The 20,384-nt window shown below is 46.7% G+C and overlaps 1 protein-coding gene across 1 annotated transcript in view; it reads left to right on the top strand.

The window, feature by feature from the left end:
• CFAP43 (cilia and flagella associated protein 43) overlaps nucleotides 1–20,384 on the top strand; it is a 753,224-nt gene that overhangs the window by 584,529 nt on the left and 148,311 nt on the right. The window contains exons 28-29 of the mRNA XM_078643733.1: nucleotides 8,480–8,599; nucleotides 8,682–8,789. Coding sequence (XP_078499859.1) covers nucleotides 8,480–8,599; nucleotides 8,682–8,789 — 228 coding nt within the window. The remainder of the gene's footprint in view (nucleotides 1–8,479; nucleotides 8,600–8,681; nucleotides 8,790–20,384) is intronic.

Below are 20,384 nucleotides of genomic sequence, written 5' to 3'. Positions count from 1 at the left end.
AGTTTGGCCGGCTGTCTTGCGCCACACAAAGTGACGTGCGCACTCTAAAGCTGTCCATCCAGCTGTCTTAGACAGCTGAGTGTAGACTAAAACTCAGGCCTCCAGGACCTGAAGGAGCATCTAGCCAGCCTGTTCCATCCAATCCTGGCACTGCTCTCATGCTGGTTAGCTGCATGAGAGCAGCGTCTGAATTGGTTAGGGGATCATCCTTCGTGCATCAAACTGCAGAGGAACACCGAGGAGGACGTGAACCAATGAGCTTACCAAACATACTGGCGAGTGGGTCAGGCTTGCACACCCAATACACAAATGAAATGTAAAGACAGTATATCTCGCCTTTTATTACTGAAAGTACTTGGTAATTGATGGGCTAGTGTGTGGTTGCATGCATTGGTGAAACCGTGAATAATCAGATGGGTGAATGTGAGTGATTGAGTGAATGTGGGGTGGTGGGTAAATGTGAGTGGAAAAGATTAAATAGGGAGGGTAAGTGGGTATATGGTTGAAGGTAAGTGACCACGTACATTTTAGTAAAACAGTGTTACAAACAAATGTGCCACAGTCAAAAGAAGGCAAAGAAAAGTGTGCCACAAGCACAATAGTGCCACAGAGGGAAAAGGGAGACGCAGAAAACTTGCTCTATATATGTCTGAAGAATCCTGATGTATAAAGTAAAACAAGTTTATTTCAGATTTCTCTAGCTTAAACTTTCCCTCACTTAACCTCTTAGTTAAACGAAACTTAAATGTCCCCAACTACTTTCTCTTAATTTTCCCCTTTGATTCTCCCAAATGTTGTCATGTATCTATTCTTCAATTATTGCATGTTACTATATGTGCAGAAATTGCTGTTACGCACATATCTAATTATGAGTATTGTGACTCTCTTGGACCTACCTCCGTTCCTGTCTCGGCCCGTGACTGCTGCTGGGGGCCGGCTTGGGTGCCTTCATCATTTGCGGAGCGTGGGGAGGGCTCTGTGCCCGCGACTCCTGTTCTTTGCGCCGGCTGCTCGCGGGGTCTCCCTGTGCCTAGGGACTCCATCTCCCAGGCTCCCCCAAGCGGCGCACACCACCAACGTCAGCACAAGCGCCCGGAGGCGCTTAAATCACACCGGCGCCTCCCGCAGCGGGCCCGTCCCTAACATCGCCTAGTAGTGTCCGGTTCTTGAAGTACAGTTGACTCTCTTTTTCAAGAAAAAGAAAAATGGGGAAAAATGGTCATATTGCATAGACTCCAGTACCCTACTGAACTTGGGCTATTACATTTTTTATTGGTTCATAAGTTCATGGTCTATTCATTTTGATATCTGGTTGGCCTTAGGGATTACAACTGTTTAATACAGGGTATATCTAGTCTTTGCCCCCGTTAGACGATTATATCAGTAGAATGGGGAAGATGGCCCGTGCTGGGAAACAACAAAGTTCAGTCTCATCAAAAACCAATTCTAAACCTACTTCTATTGATATAATGCTAGAGAAAGCACTGGGAGTGGTGGCATCTGAAATAGAACGTACAGAAAGGCGATTACCCATCACCGCAAACCTAGAACCGAGCCCATTAGTTTGTGAGTTATCTCCCGATATAAGACCAGTAAGTTTAGATTCCACAAAAAATCAATCTACATCGGTGGAATCTTTGTGACTAGAACCTCCCAAGGCTACTACTTTGTGACGGGGAAGGAGGAATGGGCAGGAGACGTGTTCTTGTTAGGGAAGGCTTTATTGCAGCGTACAAATAATCAGTGCAAGTTTTCCTTGAGTGCGCCACCTGGCGCGGGGATCTGCTGCGACTAGTCCGGCGGATCTTCGGTTTGGCAGTCTCGGTCCTTTGGAATCCCTCGGGGCTCCTCCGGGGCCGGGAGTCATCTTCGTCCGTGGTGCCTCTCGGGTAACAAGGAAAAACATAGAAGGAAAGTGTCAGGAGGTGTCCGGGTAAGAGCGTAGTGAAGGGGAAAGGGAGTGAGGAAGTCACCGGTGTGCAACACTCGGGGCGTCCGGTCAGTGAAGGGTATAAGTGCTCAGGAGAAGGGTACACCGGGATGGGGTAAATCAGTTCACTCGGTCGATCCACCCTTTTTCCCAACCCAGCCCACAATCCTGGTCCGTACCTGCGCAAGCCACACACCTTCCCTGGGTGTGTGGCTGGGCGGCTCGTGGGGACGGTGGCCTCCTGGCGTTATCTCCGTCGGTGGTACGGCTACCCTTCTTCTCCTCTCTTCCTCTGATCTTCCTCTCCCGCTCTCGCTTCGCTCCTCTTCCGTCTCGCCTCTCCAACTTCCAACTCTCCCGGTGAACAAGCACACCGTCTCTCCGCTTACTTCCGTATTTGACGCTGCCGTGTCCGTGGACGGCCCCGCCCACTCCTCATGCGTCTCCCAGTTAAAGGGCCAGGACATCCCTTCCGCCTCCGAAACTCCGATAGGTGATTCCGCAGAGGGTAATTCGGTCTGAAATGATGAGAAGAAAGGGAAGGGGTAATATGAGTCCCCCGTTATGGCCCTGTCACCCAAGTCCTGTTTGGCACGCGGTGTCACCCCGTTACATACTTCTAGGTGCCCAGGAAGAAAATGCAAAGCAAAACTAAAAAATGTAAAAATGCCTGCAAAAAAGAAAAAAGCACAGGAATTAATTATGGAAATAGGTAATCGAGGGGAGAACCCCATTGAGGCTAGAGTAGAACACACTAAAGATCAGCCTGCGTGGGTATCACTGTTGGTGACAAATCTCCAGCAGCAAATGAGACTGATTGTTAAGGAAGAACTATCCTCTGTACTAGTTAGGTTAGATGGGCTATCAGCAAAACTGAACGGATGGCTAGACAACAGAGAGACCACCAAAGCCCCAATTAAAACAGTTACCATGTTGTGCCCACAGGCCACTATTAGTACTCCACAAAACAGCACTCAGGCCACTAAGAGCAATCCGCAAGACTGTCCCCATCTAATTCCAAATGGAAGTGACCACCAGACAAATGACCATAGGAAGCAAAATGAAAACTCGGTACCAAAACAAGATTTAGCATTAACTAATTTGACAAACTTGGCACCCCTACCACCAGTAAATAGATGGGATTCTAGGAGTAGCCCCAAGCAGAGGGAGAATGTGAACTACCCAAATCAGGATCGCAGTGATTTTGAACGCAAACATTTTACATATTGTCCCCCAATTATAAATCTACCTCCGGAGTCGGCCCCATATGTACTGGTACTTGCTGGGTCCCAGAACTAAGAAAAGGATCATCAGAATCACACCAAGAGTTAAAAAACAAAACTATCCATTGGTTGGTAAATCCTAGTAACTTTGGTTACAACAATACTCATGAGATTCTAACCACAAGAAGGGTGGGATGGATAGATGAACGACACAAGGACATCCCAGGAGACTGCTTGGTAATCAATTTTAGAAGTCTAAGTATAATTAATTATGTTTTAGCTTCTAAGTATGGGAGGACTATGAGTAGTACTGTATTACTCCCCTTATGGTTCTTATATCCCCCAAGTAGACCTTATCGGAAAGGTTAGTTTTACGAATCAGGAAGGAGATTTGCCCCCAATAATACTGCGTCTCCCTATCCAGGCCAGCTCCCGCATAACCTTCCCATTTTTAATATTCCCACTTGTAACAGGTTTAGCCCTCCCGAGGGAGTAGATTGCAGGAACCAAACTTAATCGATAAAGAGGTAATACCCCCTATAACATCACCCCCAGAAAGACAGGGTAGCCCTATAGATTTAACTAATGAGACCGGGGACGGTACAACCAGAGGGAGCATGAGCAGCTCCCGCTGTATTAAACGCCTCAAGATCGTTGAACATACACTGGACCCAGGACAAAAATTAGCGGACGCTATTGGATCCATCAAAGAGCCCCTAAAACAGCCAACTGTAGAGCCCCCAAATAAGAACCCACCGAACCCCCAGGTAACCAGGTTTTAGCAACATCGAGGGGAATTGGGATACCATCTGGGGGTCTCACTACTTGGGTGGGGTCACACTTGGGGTGCTCTGCGGAACAAATGGATACCGGGTCAATTGATATTTTATCTGTTCTGTTACGGTTTTCTTCCAAGCCTCCCGTAGTCTTAAATGTATACTCAAGATCTTCTGCTAAAGGCAATGAATCCAATACGGTGGAAGAGTTATCTACCTTTCTGGGTTCTATTGATGATAGTTATTTGCTTATTGTAGGTGGGGATTTTAACTGTCAGTTTGTGCTACTAGAAGGATTATCATTTGATAGCCTAGATGATGAGGACCATTTTCTGAAAATCCCTGAGTCTAGATGTCCAATAGTTAACAAATGTCTCCATTGGTGATCCAGATGAGCTGCCTCACATTAAGGCATTCTTTACGAGCTGGTAATGGGAGAGCCCAATTTGAATCATCGAATGGGTATACGTTCTTCAGTAAAAATCGTGGGTTCATACTAGACTATATTTTTATCAAATCACATTCCTGGGATAGGATGTTGGATTTTAAAATTATACCACGTATAGACAGCGATCACCATGCGCTAGTAGTAGAACTTAAAGCTTTGACCACGGGAAGTATGTCTTCTTTAGATAATTCTCCAGATTCTAGGGTGGTGGTCTCCAACTGCAGGAAAAGAGTGAGATGGTCTAATTTTAGTCAATCTGAGGACAAAATGAGTAGTTTATACGAAGTCTTGCTACCTGTTCTCGTAGAGGCGTCAACATTATGTTGCCCTAGTGAGGATGGTATAGATTTATTGCGGGCACAAATGATCAATGTTAAATTAGGGAAAGCCACATTTTACTTTTTTTATCCAAATAGATGCATGAAGCAGGATAAGCGACCCTCCCACCCCTGGTATAACGTTCCTTGTCGCACAGCCAAAAATGCTCTAGTAGCCTCCATCAAAGCTAAAGACTGCCCTCTAATAAGTACAGCTAGAGCAAATTACAAAGCGGTCATATTAGAAGCTAAGAAGAGGTGGGAAGATGAAAATTGGACCACCCTGAAAAATGCACTAGGGGAAAGAGATATGAGGACTTTCTGGGGAGTGGTAAATACAGGATCGCCAGCCCCCCGTAGTGCGACTGAACCAAATCTGGATGAGGAAGTCTGGCGGGAGCATTTTGAATCCCTATATGCCAAGGAGCAATTGCCCGGAGCTGCTCTTGCCAACAGCTGCGATATGTTAGTGCCCTACCCCACAGTTAAAAGGGATATATCCTTTCTACCTGATGGTGCGGTGGGTCCTAGCATAAGCTTAAATGAAATTAAGGACGCCTTGGGAAGGATAGCCCCGGGTAAGGCTCCAGGCTTAGATAAGATACCTGGAGACCTTTTTAAGACTGAACCATCCATTTGGGCGCCATATTTTTGGATACTTTTTAATGCAATCATGCAAGGTATGAAGATTCCCCCAAGCTGGCTTGGTGCGGAAATAATTCCGATTTTTAAAAAGGGCTCCCCACTCCTCCCTACCAATTACAGACCAATTAGTTTAATACATATTCCGCAGAACGTATTTGCACGTGCTTTACTCCTTAGGCTACAATCTTGGATGGAAGAGAAGGGGGTACTGTCAGCTCTGCAGGCTGGGTTCAGGGAAAAGCAGTCGACCCTGGACCAAGTACTGAGATTGCAACTGCTGTACTGGAAGACCGTTAGCCTGCAGGGGGGCAGTCTCTACCTCATCTTTGTAGACCTGAGGTCTGCATTTGATCTAGTGCCCAGGGAGAAACTTTGGATGGTCTTGAACGAGATGGGGGTCCCTGTATATTTAATTAAACTTTTTAAACATCTACATTAGTCTAATTATGCACGCATTAGGCATGGCAAGGACGGTAACCTTACAGCACCTATAGCCATTAATCATGGAGTACGTCAGGGTTGTGTGCTCGCGCCAACCCTTTTTAGCCTCTACATTAATGGCTTGATTGATGCCCTGCTTGCAGAAAAGGATCTGGATGCCCCTAAACTAGCCTCCCGTAGAATCTCGGCAATGATGTTCGCGGATGACACTCTACTGATAGCCAAATCGCCAACCGGCTTACAACGGGTTTTGGACAAATTTGAGTCGTTCTGTAGGGAAAGAGGCCTAGAAATAAATCTACAGAAAATAAAATTCATGGCATTTAATTGCCCAAAAAGTACACGGCCTAACCCGTCTTTAAATGGCATCCTTCTCGAGAGAGTGTCCTCCTTTGTGTACTTAGGAATTACAATTTCCGAATCTATAGGATGGGGGGCTCACATCACGAAATCCACGCTAAAAGTGGCCCAAACTTCAGGTGGCATCATGAAGGTCCATAACAAGTCTAGCAAAAGAATAGTTAGCCCGGCGATAGAAATTTATAGGGCACAGGCTAGAGGTGGGGCATTATATGGTGCAGAGTTATGGGGACACTTAAAGCTTGACAACTTAACTCAGGTGGAGAACCAATTTTTAAGACCGTTATTTAGATTGTCACGCAGCACCCTGCTGGTCCCACTACGTCTAGATATGGGAATTTCACCAATTGCTGATGTGGCGAGTCTTAAACCTATAATGTATTGGCGCCGCCTGTGGACCACCCCCGAACTTACATCTTACAGGGAGGAATTGTTAGAGGTTTTGAGGGCTAGGGCCGCAGTAAAGTTCCCTTGGTTCAGCCATATAAAATCCTTGCTAAATGGCATGGGCCTAGGGGATTTCTGGTCAGAACCAGAGTCAGCTTGTTTTTTAACATCTAGGAATAAAATGAAGGCACTCTACAACGAGTATAGATTGGCCCAACTCCATATTTCCTCCAGTATTGTGAAACTTACCAGAGTCTTTTTAGAAATAAAAGATATCCCCTACTTTGAGTCAGTAATAGACTTAATCAATCCTCCGGCGGCTAGGAAGCTTTACCTCCAGTATAGATATTGGGTGCTACCTCTTCGCTGTCTTACATCTAAGTGGAGAGATCAGCAAATGCTCCAGTGTCCGGTGTGTGCCCACCCCGAGGAATCTGAGCTCCATGTTTTCTTTAGCTGTCCAGGCTATCAGAAGGCAAGGAAACGCTGGTTGGTTGAGATCTGTAGAAATCTTGGTGATAGGCGCTGCCTTGAAGTATTTAGGATACTGAAATCTGATTTGAGTATCCCAATAGTTTATTCAGTTGCAGGCTTTTTGTTCTCCATGTGGTGCACTAGAAGGGGTTTTTTGAAATCTTGCAAATGCTGTACTGATCCCGCCATAACGAACTAATAGTGTTATTATATCAAGCTGGTTTAATCACTTGTAGCCTCCTTTTTATATTTTTTAAATTGGAGGTTTATTGTACTCCTTTTTTTTATCATGTTTGTTTTAGATAAATTATATATTTATTAATTTACTATGCACTTTCCGGAATTAACTTTGTGTCCTTCGTCTAGTTGCAACACACCATTAATTTGGATGCTCTGAATGAAAAATATGTGTTAATTACTAATGTGATTCTTAATCATTATTGAATTTTCGATGTATTTTTAACTTGTGTGAATACTGTGTATTGTACTTTTTAGGTTAGTCTGACCGAAATAAAGTTTATATGAACTGAGTATTGTGATTAAAATGTCACCTTTCCAGATATTGTTTGTAAGGCTTGGTTGCAAAAAAGGACAATCGTGACAAGAGGAACATCGAGCAGGGTAGGCAGGGAAAGACTGGAGCGGAGAGAGAGGCTGGACACGGTAGAGAAACTGGACCTCTGCGTGCCATGGAGAGTGGAGGCAGGAAGAGGGACAGACTGAAAACAAAAGGGAGGGCACGAGAAAGAAGCCACTTGTTATCTGGGGATTACAAAGAAACAGTGAGCAGTAGGGTTTGGTGTTGGCAAGGAAGGTGGAGGGAAGGAGATAACGAGCTAGCGTCACTGGGAAGTTGTCAGGAGGAAGCGGGAGACGCGCACCTATGGAATAAGAGTCAATGTGCCCCCCTTGAGTGGTAAAATTGAATGCTCTAGGTACAGAGAAAAGGAAACTAGTTCCCTGGAGCCATCAGTAGAAGGATAAACTCAACCAATCAAAATCATGGTGAAATCTAAATGCTCCTGTGTGGAACAAATGCAAAACTAGATAGGAAAGCCATCAATTTAGTAGCAGAGAATTGATGCCATCCAATCATGAGCATGGGGCAGACCCAAAGCCTACTTTAAATATTTATTAAAGCATTGCTTACAATGCTGTCGGTGACCGTTCTTTAGATCTGTCTGTTGCAAGACAGCAAAATGATAGTTGGCCATTATGTGATCGATTTAACTGTTGTGTTTTTACACATAGCTGTTTTGCTGGCCATCCCAGTGATCACAAGAGGGCCGTCTCGTTGTGCTCCACACAACTGGTGCCGCGTGGTCTTTATTTTTGTTGTTGTATTTCTGTGTGACTGATAACCCATCTTTACTAGAACAAGATCTTCTTGACAGAAGAGAACATATTTCGGCAAGGTACGCTTCTGTAATCAGGTGATGAAGTGCTTTACTTAGTCATGCGTTTCCTATTTTTTTCAGATATTAGAAGCAGAATTAAAAAAGCACCAAGCTACTATTAGGGAGGCAACTTCGACCTTTGACGAAAGCTTGACAAAACTCTTCTTTAAAAAAGTGAAGTGCGAGATGGTCATCTACCAGGTAGGCATTGCGTGTCCCTTGGGTCTTCTTGAAACATGCTCAGGTAGTGCCACTGATTTCTATCATTGTACCCTTTTAACAGGAGGAACTTAAAATCAACAGCCTTATTTTCGCGATCCTCAATGATGAAGAGTTATGTACAAGAGAAGAACAGCTTCATTATTTCCTTGACAACTTGCGGAAGCAGAAAGTAAGGATTTTGTATGATTATGTCACCTGATATGTTTATTAGACTGCTACGTTTAGCACGAAAGCACAACATTAGCCAAAATAGTCAGAGGGGTTATTTGCTGTTACAACCTGTCCTATGTTTGAAAAAGTAAAAATTAAAAAATCAAAAATACTTCTAAAAATGCAAACTAAACATGGAATACCGTCTTTTTCTTGGGCAACTCTTCACATTCACCACCCCTTTGCCAGTGGTAGGAACACGGAAATAATATTGCCAGGATGAGCTCTTTGTACACTGAAGGCAGGCAACATCATTGCTCCTGCCTTCAGTTCTAAAAAGATAACATCCTGATGACCAAAACATCCAATAACCCATACCCGACTCTAAAAAACATGGAATGATTTTGAGGAAAAAAGATCAGAATAAGAGTGCACGTGCCACCAATAACCGGCATTGGCAAGGTTCCGCCTACGCAAATTCTATTGAGTTTGTCAGTGTTTTGTTTACATATTGTAGAGCCTTTGAGCTGATGTGCAATATAACTAAAATAATTTTAAAAACACGCCATGACCTGCGTCGAAGCTGTTCTGTTAAATATTTCAAATTTCCAAATTCAAAGCTTCTCCTTACCGTGAACTTTGTGTCTTTGACGCTGCCAACGGAATAGCAGTTGTCTCGGGGCTAACAGAGCCAGTGAATATCTGGTGCAGGTGCATGGCAAGAAGGGAACCATTAGTATATAAAACCGGAAGTGTAACCGCAGCTTCTCCACGTTGTGTGATCTTATCTGTCTGTGTCTCTGAAACCTTAGGGTGTACAAATCTAAAGTTTTTTAATCTGCTGAACTCTGCTATACTCCCCGGTATATATAACAGGGCATTGATTTTCGATCAAAACAATGTAAGGGGCGGCTCTGTCCGGCAAAGCAGGGCTCAGAAGGGCTTCCAGGTTCCCGTTCGAAGTTGCACACAGTACGACACAATGAGGAAGCCATTTGTCTAAAATACAACTGTACCTTTATTGTGCGTGAACAACCAGATTATGAATTCTGGCGTTTGAGGCAATTCATAAATGTTTTGGCAAATGTATGCACTGACGCAATAGGACTAAAACTAGGGTGGCACCATGCGGGCTTCCTCGAGGCTCGACCCTGATCCCCACACTGTTCAATATCTATATCGCTCCACTAGCCAAGGTGATTCAAAGTTGTGGTCTTTCCTTAATGTTATAGTGGATGATATGCAAAATGTAATCTACGCGGTGGTGGATGTATCTGCTGCGGCTATTCATTTTCATGCCTCCTGGTTTCGTTAGCTCTCTGGCTGTGCATGAATTCCCTAAAGTTAAAAGGGGATAAAACAGCTTCATAAACCTTTGGCCTCTTGTCCTTCACGCACACGCCCAAAGATGACCTTTAACAATTGGGAACTCCTCCTGCCCCTGTGCACTCAGCCATAATTGTTGGCACGTCTAATGGATTGAGTTTTATCCATTTACCATTTTAGTTCTCTTCACATCTACTACATGGAGAGCTCCCTTTGGGGAAGTATGCTCGGGAAAGATATTTTTAAGTGATATTGTCTGATTGATATGAAAGTCAAATATTATTTTGGCCAGGTAAGAATAATGAGTTCTTGGGGAAACCTTTAATCTTTCCAGGATCAATAATAACTATGATATTATACCAATAACTGCTTAGAGAACACTTATTTCTGACATGTGCTACTTACATGGTCAGTATTATTAATACTGCAGTGCATTTCCTTGATGGGAGCAATGTTGACTCTTATTGGACCTCAATCTCGAAATGCACTTTGTAGTACGTTTTGTAGCTCTACAAAATGTACGTTCTGCCTATACATATATTTGTGAAGTTCGCCACCCCGGCTGTGGGGTATTCACCCATGTAAGTATACATTTTAGGAATAAATGTGGCAGGGAAAAGGGAAGACTTACTAATAAAGGGAATGGGAATAGGGAGGAGTAAGAGGGGTTTAGGGAGAGCTAGGGAGGCGTTTAGGGAGGGAAGTCACCCACCCACACAAGAATGAGCCAATTGCTTTATTCTGAGAATGGAGACATATAACTTACACTTTTGTAGTAAGTTTACATTTGGAGGTTGTGAATACCGAAAGTAGTAAGCTAACTACAAAATATAAACTCACTCAAAAGTGTTACTCACCTTTGTATATCTTAGCACTCGTATATATATTGAGATCCTGAGAAAATATGTGAGGGCAACCTGGACAGGGTCCTAGACTCCTTACGCCTTTTTGCGGACACTGCCACCACTGCCAATGGGTCGCATAGCCTTGGCAACATTGGTGGCTCTGTCTTGCCTACTGTATGTGTTTGCCAATTTACCCCTGATGCTCCACAGAGCGGTGTTCCGAGAACTATGCAAATAGTTTTCTGATCTAGGTTGTCCCTAATTTCGGGCAGGGGTTGTGTGGCGCTGGAACCATTGTGTCTACCCATGGCAGTGCGGGGCCTACGACCAGGGACTATGAGCTGTACTACTTAGCAGGACAGCTGCAGTGACTGATGACGAGACAGAGTTGGACACACAATATCTGTGGCCCGGTGTGACGGGGTGCGTGTCCTGGGCAAACTGCTGGGGGCGGGCCCCCGGTGCGCAGGAATGTCGCTCCTGTTCCGGGTGGCCTGGTTTTGATGGTTCTAATGCCTCTGCCAACGATGCAGCGGGACAGGGTCCTCCCCGGATCTTCCCCCATGGTGTCTCTCTGCCTCCGCAATGGTGGGGGCGACAGCACACTTTTCTCAGTGGTGCTGCACGTCATTTGCCATTGCGTGTCGGCTGTTCGCTGATTGGCTGTGGGAACTTTATAGCATCCTTGCTGGACAGTTTTTAATACACACAGCACAAGGGAGGGCATGATTAGGAAGCCCGACACCATTGTTGACATGGAACCCCACAAGGCATGGGATCACCAGCATGTACAGGACTCTGGGTCAGGTGGTGGGACGGACATTGATTGACTGGGCTGAAAGATCTCTGGAGCCAGGATTTACAGTTGGACCTTACTGATGCAGACTGGAGTAGAATCCTAAATCACATGCCACAGGTCTAAAAAACGGGTGGATTAAAATTACTGCAGTTCAACTATGTCCATTGTACCTACCAGACCCCAACACAACTGCACAGGATGTTCAAAACTGTTCCCCATACATGCCTCAGATGCATCCAGAAACATGCAAACGCCTGTTACATGACATGGCAATGTACAGCGCTGCACACATTCCCAACCGAGGTCCGCGGTTACCTCACACATGTTACCGATAGACCCCACATCAATGCCCCTAAAAGATGCCTGTTGGAACTGATGCCAGACGAAACATTGACGAGGCAGGATCTAAAGTCAAAGAACTGGCACGTGCATTGCCATGGCGGGTGATTGCAATACATAGGAAAGCAGCCTCAGTGCCTCCGGTGAGAGCCTGGCAGTTGGAGGTGCGGCTTTGGGCTGAGGACAACATAATGCAGCAACTAGGACAGCAGGCTGGACATGGTGCACATATCAGAAGGTGTGATGTAATAATATTTGCACTGGAGTCTGCCTCTAATTTAGAACCGCCATGATGGATGGATGGCTGGCTGACTGACTGGCTGACTGGCTTGAGTGTCAAGACTAAGCTGGACGGCCTACGCCACCGACTTCATAGATGTTGGCATTTTCCCTGGGTTACATCACTTGCGAGGTCTGGTGAAGACCCCTTTCCTGCTGCACTTATGGTGCAAGGCATGGATCCACACCGAGGTCATAGATCATTTGGTGGCAAAAGTGGCAACTGCTAGTACACATAGATTTGCTTGGTATTGCAGTTATGCAGTGAAACGTCAACTGAATTTTAGATTTGATAGATTGATAAGCTTTGTATAGAATTTCATTGAATATCATTTTCAGAGGTTGGAGTAGTCAAAGTAGAAAGCAATAATCAGTGATTTTCTTTTCATTCACTGCATTAAAAATATTAGCCCCCAATTCCGGTCTCAAGTGATGGTAGAAAATCGAGTGTATGAGGATCTACAATGTATCGCTATTTCTATCACCTCCAATACCTGGCTTGCCGGGGTTAAAGCAGTTGCCTCTACAGTTCATGACTTGGGGGGGGGGGGGGGATAAGGAATGTTTTGACATGATGGTATTAGCATAGAAATGTGTTGGCCATACCAGAAATAAAACTAGATGGCCTCTGTGTATCTCCCAATTGGTTACATCCCCATACAATTCAAGAGAGCAAAATGTAAACTTTGTCATCCGAAGTCATCATTTTTAAGGTAGATGTTCACCCTTTTGTCTAAAATTTTCTCCCAGTGAATTTACAGATCCTGTTTCAGTTGTAACACTCCTTTCTGCACTCAGGGAATAAACTGCTTCCTTAACTGCTTAGTAGGCTGGTTATGTTTCATTTTTCAGAAAACTGTTGAGAGCACCTACATCTAGTTTGCAACACTCTGATCTAGTGCCTTCACAAAGGCTTCAGTGTCTGTGGGCAGAAACCAACACATCTTCGGACCAAGCATTTCTACCTGCAAAGAGTTTCTGTCTCTAAGCCAAATAATTAAGCACATATGCATTCTTTGAGCATAGATCTGATGGTTTCCATTACTCCAGGGCCTGATGGCCTCCTTCATAGCTGATGTCTATTCAGGATAGTTGCAAAGAAGGACTCTTCAGCAACACCTACCTCAGTCTGGGAGTCTTTGTCAAAAAGGATTGTGTCTCTCAGTATGCACTCTAGTCTCTTCTTTTGTCAGCTGAGAAGGCTAACCCTTTATACGGCTCTCCTCTAGTATTTCACATCACAATGACTAAAGGGGCCTTGCAGAACAGCAGAGCATCTTTGCCAGCGTTAGCTGACCCATAAACTGCTGAAAGATCATGACAGAGAAGATCATGTGTGGTAGCTTGATCCCAAAGCCATATTTTTGAGCCTCAAAGTCTTCTTTTCTTCCTTTACTCAGTAAGAAAGTTGTTGTCATAATGGATAATACTTCTGTAGTGTCATTACCATCTTATGATGCAATCAAATATAAGATTTCTCCACTGATTGGCATCGGTAGAGGAGTTTAGGGAAGAGTGCACCTAGTGGCACTCAAAATAGAAAATCCTTCTGACTCTCTATGGTGGGAGTATATCTGCGCTCCTCAGAATAATGGACTTTGTCTGGAATTTTGGGGGATTGAGACCCAGTTAATAAGGTCTACTGTGGTGGCCTGACTTCTCGCAACTGGAAAGTCAAAAGAGGGACAAGGTAGGGATGTCTTATGTCTACCTCTTGTTCATCTTGGCGATGGAGTCACTGATTATGTGGGTGCAGCAAGAAATGCAACTCTGGGGAATATAGGTTGAGACAGCGGGCATGTGGTCTCATTGTATGTGGACGATGCACTGGTCTACATGGCACAACCTTGTTAGTCCATACCAATACTTGCAGAGCATTTGCAGCGGTGTTTGTGTGACAAATTTGCAAAGGAAGAACACTGGTATACCCCCTGGTGGTCCTAGCAGAAATGCAGTACACAGAGCTTCCCGCCCCGGTCCTCCAGTGGGAAAGATCGACATTCAGATACCTGAAGGTGTGGATGACCTTCTCGGCAGCATCACACTATACATGCAATCTGGGCAAAATCGTGCAGAGTCTAAGCGCTTCTACATGCTCCTGCAAATCTCTATTACTCTCTGTAATGGGTAGAATGCCGCTAGCAAAAATGGTACTACTCCCACTCCGCTCATACATGCTACAAAATTCTGAATATCCAGTCGGGCAGTCCACTTTTCGGGCGGTAGATAGCCTGCTAGTCCTCTCAGTGTGGGTGGGAAAAGAAGTAGATTGCATCTGGCAGTGCAGAAAAAGGACAACGAGAAAGGGGGGGCTGGGATTACTGTATCTCGAACATTACTATATTGCAGCACAGCTGCAGCATGCAGAGAAGTGGTGGTAGGGAAGTCCAAATAGGGACACTAGACTTTTGGGGTAGGTAATACCAGAAAGTGCCCAGCCGATCCAACTGATGAGAGAAGTACACCAGTCCCTGAACACTACTAGATTGATATGCCACGTGGCCTCGGCCTGGGAAACTAGCTGTCAAGAGAGTACTGAAGTTCCTGCCCTTTAGCAGATCCCTGATGATCGTCTGGCTACAGCCATTCCTTTGAATATAGGAGACCATGACACTAGCAGCATGGAGAGATGCTAGATGCCACACACTTAGTAACTTATACCCCAAGGCCAAATTAATGTCATTCCACATGGCGTGCGAGATGTTCGGAGTTGGAGCTGTGCAGTTGCTATGTTTTGCTAAACTAGCACGAACGACTAGAAAGATCTGAACAAGGCTTCCAGGGAGACTGACCCCCTCTGCTATACTGGATATCCTCATAGAGGGAGCAGAAGGGGTGAGACTAGTTTTACTGCTTTACATAGCACTAACGAATGACAGACTCGTGACCCTAATGCATTCCAGACAGACTTGGTACAATGACTTTCCATCCCCCTTTGACAGATACGGATTGGGCGACTACCTACACACAGGTGTAGAAGATTGTGACCAAATTAATATATTTTAGCTATCGCCATTGCACATATCTGACACCCGCTCAACTACAGAGAATTTCCCGAGCAGACCCTCAACGTGCCCAAGTTCTGAGGGAACATGGCGTCACATCCCTGAACATGAAGCAGACATGCAGGAAACTATCACAATATTGGACAGAGATAGTATTGCAGCTTGAAAGGGCAACCCTTCACGGAATGGCAACAACCATAGAGCATTGCTTGCTCAGTTTAGTCCCCAAACCTGAGCATGGAAAAATGCAGCATAAATTTGCAACCCTCTGCCTCTTACTGGCCAAGCGCTGAATAGTGATACACTGGCTGTCAACGGGCAGCCCCCAGACTCCCAATGGTGCCCAAATATGCCTGAATGAGCACTAGCAGAGGATGTGCGGCTGAAAAGGTGGCGGACGGTAGAGAGGGCGGCGGACGACTTGACAAGCTGAGGCGATATGTTGCAGACTCTGATGGGTGGACAGAATGAAGTGTGTTGAGCCACTGAAAACCTTAGATAATTTAAGACATTTAGTGACTGGCCTGAGACACACAGCTCCAAACAGTAAGGGGAACTCCGAGGGAACGAGCCACACTTGGAGGGGAACACAAGTAGTTGCGCCTGGGGAGAACGGGTCAAGAACGGGGTTGCCGAGATGGGGCATGAGCCTGAAGCGGCAATATTTAGGAAATTAACTTATGGGGTCTGTAGTGTTATGTTGTGCAATGCCGGGCAAATCTTTCCGTTGAGTGTGAACAGATCCTATTTCAATGTTGCTACCTTGTTGGATGTCTGAAAAATTTAAATAAAGATGACATGTCAGTGGCTGTCTGGGCTCCCTAAAAAGTGTAAATGTGGCCACAGTGTGATCTTTTATGAGAAATGGGGGAAGATATTTTGTCAGTTATTCAGAATCCCCCCTACTCTGACATCTACTTCCACCCAAGACATGAGAATAAAAAATACATTACTTGTGGCCCATTACAGAGTGACTCACTGCTACTCTGTTTCTTTCCCTAAAGCACTGTTTGAAGCATGATGTTTTTCTCTGTTCCGCAGGGGCATGATAAATGCTCCTCTTGCGGGGCGTGGCTTGGACGGCAATGGAGACGGTCGTCTAGGTCCTGCGGCTCCGCATCCCTGAGGGGGAAACTACCAGCCAAACGTGAAAAAACCAGAACAAAAGGACTGCACAAGGTGTAGGAAAGGTTCGCGCAACTGACCGACGCACAAGAAGGGCAGAAAGCGCAACAGCGGCGAAGGAATCAGCCCCGGAACACACCGCAGGCAACAAGAGTGTGATGCAAGATGGCGGTGTGAGGCGAGAAGAGGAGGGCAGCGGAGACTACGGAGTGAGACGAAGGGACCTCCACCCCTGAAGAACGACTGCGGTGCCCCCGAGACCGACCTGAGGGATCCCGAGGTACCCGCAGCAAGAGCAGGCAAGACAAAGGGTGGAACCGCCCCAAGCGAGCGACAACACGAGGAGGAAGGCAAACCGCAGCGCAGAATAAAGGAGCGGAGAGCAAGTAAGCGATCCATAACCTGCAGAAGCGGAACCCTCCCTTTCCCAAGCCCAAGCCCGAAGGATCGACGCCAGGCAACTGGAAGTGAGCGGAGGTGAGGCGCCATTACCGGAAGTCTTCCCCGATCTGAAGCGGAAGATGGGAGGTAGGCTGCCAAGTGACCCGGAAGCGGAAGAGAGGAGCCAGGCAACCGGAAGCAATAGTGAGTAAACAGAGACACGGAGAGACAGAGCGCGAGTACCAGCGAGCACCAGCGGAGCCTAGCGAAATCTAAAAGAAGAGGCGAAGGGCGGAGGAGAGAGCGGCAAAGGCGGGCGCCGGGGGCGGAATGCTCAACGCGCATCAGGGGCCCGAAGCAGCGAGACTGCTGCAAGATTGAAGCCAAGAACCAAGCGAGTGCAAATAACAGGGAGACAAACAACCAGCCCATAACAGGAGGGCACACCGGACGCCGCAAGTACCAGGAGGGGAGGTGCTAAACTAGCACCGGTACTGACGCGAAGCTAAAAAGCGGGGGCAAACTCGAGCAAAGGGGACCGCACGAGAGGCCTGCACAATACAAAGAGGACAGTACGATACGTGGCGATATGTGGCCCTCTAACGCTCCTAAGCCACGCTAGAACGCCCAAAAAAAAAAAAGCACCAGACCGGGGAGAGGACAGCATCCCTAGCAGGGGGATTGAGGTAACGCAAGACCCATCACCCCGGTGAGACAACAGGCAGCGGGGGCAGAAAGCAGTGCGAGCACCTAGGCCTGGGTAGCTCACAACTCAGGCCCTGCGAGCAACACAGGGACAGCACACAGCGAAGCAACCACGCCCGCGGAGCCATAACCATACCGCAGCTCGACAGCACACGGGCACCCCAGTACACCCCTCAAAGAAGCCGAGACAGCTACGAGAACGTGTGGCCGGGTAAGCCACAAACTAGGCAGCCAGCACGCTGGCTGGGCCAAAGGCAAAAACAAGAACGAGACACATCAGAGAGCCGAGCAGATACAGGCAAGCTGCCCAACCACCGGCTGTGAAAGTAAAAACAACAAGCACACCAAAGGTGGCGCAAGCAGGAGGGAGGCTGATCAACATCCTGTCAAGGAGGGGCATCCGGACAATGGCAGGCAGCGAAGGGAAGGCGACAGGCGAGCAGCAGAAAAAACCCAAATTTGACAACCAAGGTTCCCCCACCAAAACAAGAGGTGAGCCGGTCACTCTGGAGACCATCCTGCGGAAGGTGAACGAGGGCAATGAGGTGGGGAGAGAGACGAAACTGAAGCTTGAGAACATGCAGCTAGAGATGGCGGCCATAAGAGCAGACCTCCACAAAACAAATACGCGAATAGAAACCGCAGAAAGCCAAATAAGCTCAGTAGAAGATGAAACAAGCAGGCACACCAAGGCCATAGCAGAGCTAAGAACAGCCACAGATGCTGTACAAAAACAGCTGGCGGAAAAGGACGACAGGGCAAGAAGGGGCAATGTAAGAATACTAGGAGTACCGGAAGGGGCTGAGGATAAGGCAGGTTCCTGCGCTGCCATGCTGGAGGAGATGATCCCACAGCTCACAGGCATCACCTTCCAAAGAGGCTTCGAGGTACAAAAAGCATATAGAGTACCAGCAGGGAAACCAAACACAGGCAGAGGCCCGAGAGCGATAATCTGCAACCCGCTGAGACTAAATTAGACGGAAGCCATATTCGCCTTCGCCAGGAAAAATCAGAACCTGACGTGGGCTGGCAGCAAGATAGTACTAACCCAGGACTACTCAAAGCCGACAGTGGAGATACGGAAGGGCTTCCTGGCACAAAGAGACACCTTGCGGAAAAGAGGAGCCACGTTCAGCTTCGTCAGCCCAACAAAATTCAAGGTAACAGACAAATGGAAAACGATGCTTTTCGAATGCCCAGAGGCTCTCAAACGATACTTACAAGGCCCAGCAGTGGAGGACATGGAAGAAAATAAAAGCCCAGGGGCAGCAAAGAGGAGCGCGTCGCCGCTGAACGAACAATCAGAGTAAAGAGGTGAACGGCGAGCGCCAGCAGGGAAGCACAGAACAGCGTATCTACCTCACAATGTATAATGAAGGAATTGCCCAGGCAATATAGAGAGACTGAGAGACTGAAGGACATAAAAGAGACCCGGACAAAGAGAAACACAACAGCCGAAGATATAACCAACTCTACCTCAGGGATGATGCGGGCAGAGGAACTTTGTCGTCGCACACCCTTTTAGCAAGTAAGGGAGGGAGGGGGGAGGGATGGCGAGAGTGGGGGAGGGGGGAGGGGGGGAAAAGGGGGGGGAGGTTCTATGCATGGGCTTACTGACTATCTTTCCTTTCTCTGCAACTCTTGCATCTTTTACTTCTCTCTCATCACACTCATACCAAGTAGGAGCAAAGGCAAGCACGAAGACATGAATAGGCACACGGCGCGGAGAGCAAAAGAGCCTAATGGGAACCCACCAGCACAGCGAACACAAAGCAGTATTAATGACACATAACAGCCAGAATAGCATAGGGTCAGACATCAAAATAGTCTCCCTAAACGTCAAGGGGCTGAATAGCCCGGTAAAAAGAAGGAAGGTGCTAGAACACCTAAGGAAACTTAAAAGCGACATCTACGTGCTCCAAGAGACGAGACTAGAAGAGGCAGACATTCCGCGATTAAGAGCCAACTGGATAGGAGAGGTGGTGGGATCTCCAGCCCAGAACAAAAAGAATGGGGTAGTAACACTAATCAGTAAAAACTCGAACCTGTCCCTTACAAGCTACCAGGCAGACACCCAGGGTAGGACACTAGTGACCAGTCTCAAGAGAGCAGGAGAGACCTACCATGTCGCGAACATATACGGCCCTAACAGTGAGGACAAACAATTTTGGGAGGGGATAGGTGCCCAGCTACACAACCTGCCGATGGAAGACCTATTGATCGTTGCCGGAGACTTGAACCAAGTTCTTGATCCAGCAATCGACAAACACCCCTGCAGACGCCACCCAACAACTAGCCCTAACATCCTTAGAAACCTGTGCTCCAAACTGAGGATTAAGGACCCATGGCGCCTAAGCAACCCAGACGCCAGGGAATACACCTTCTACTCCAACCCCCACAACTCCTGCAGCCGGATAGACTACATACTAATGTCAGAAACACACACCCACCTCATAGACCACACAGAAATAGGACCCAGAACAATATCAGATCACGCACATATAAGCCTATCCCTATCGGGCAGACACAACGAAAAGCCAACACGCAGGTGGAGATTCGATGACGGCCTCCTACAGCACACATCAGCGAGGGCAGAGATAGATACGGCAATTAAAGAGTATCTGACAATCAACGATACACCAGAAACACCCAGAGAGGTACTATGGGACGCCCTAAAAGCGACCATACGGGGGACAGTAATGACAATAAAGGGCAAAATGAACAGAGCAAGGAACAAAAGAATTGCCGACCTAGAGAAAGAGATCAAAACACTAGAGAACAGCCACATTGCAAGCCTAGAAGACAACAAC

Source organism: Lissotriton helveticus, chromosome 5_1, assembly GCF_964261635.1.
Source record: "Lissotriton helveticus chromosome 5_1, aLisHel1.1, whole genome shotgun sequence".
Classification (NCBI taxonomy): Eukaryota; Metazoa; Chordata; class Amphibia; order Caudata; family Salamandridae; genus Lissotriton; species Lissotriton helveticus.
Note: the sequence above shows the minus strand (reverse complement) of the source record. Positions and strands in the feature narration are given on the sequence as shown.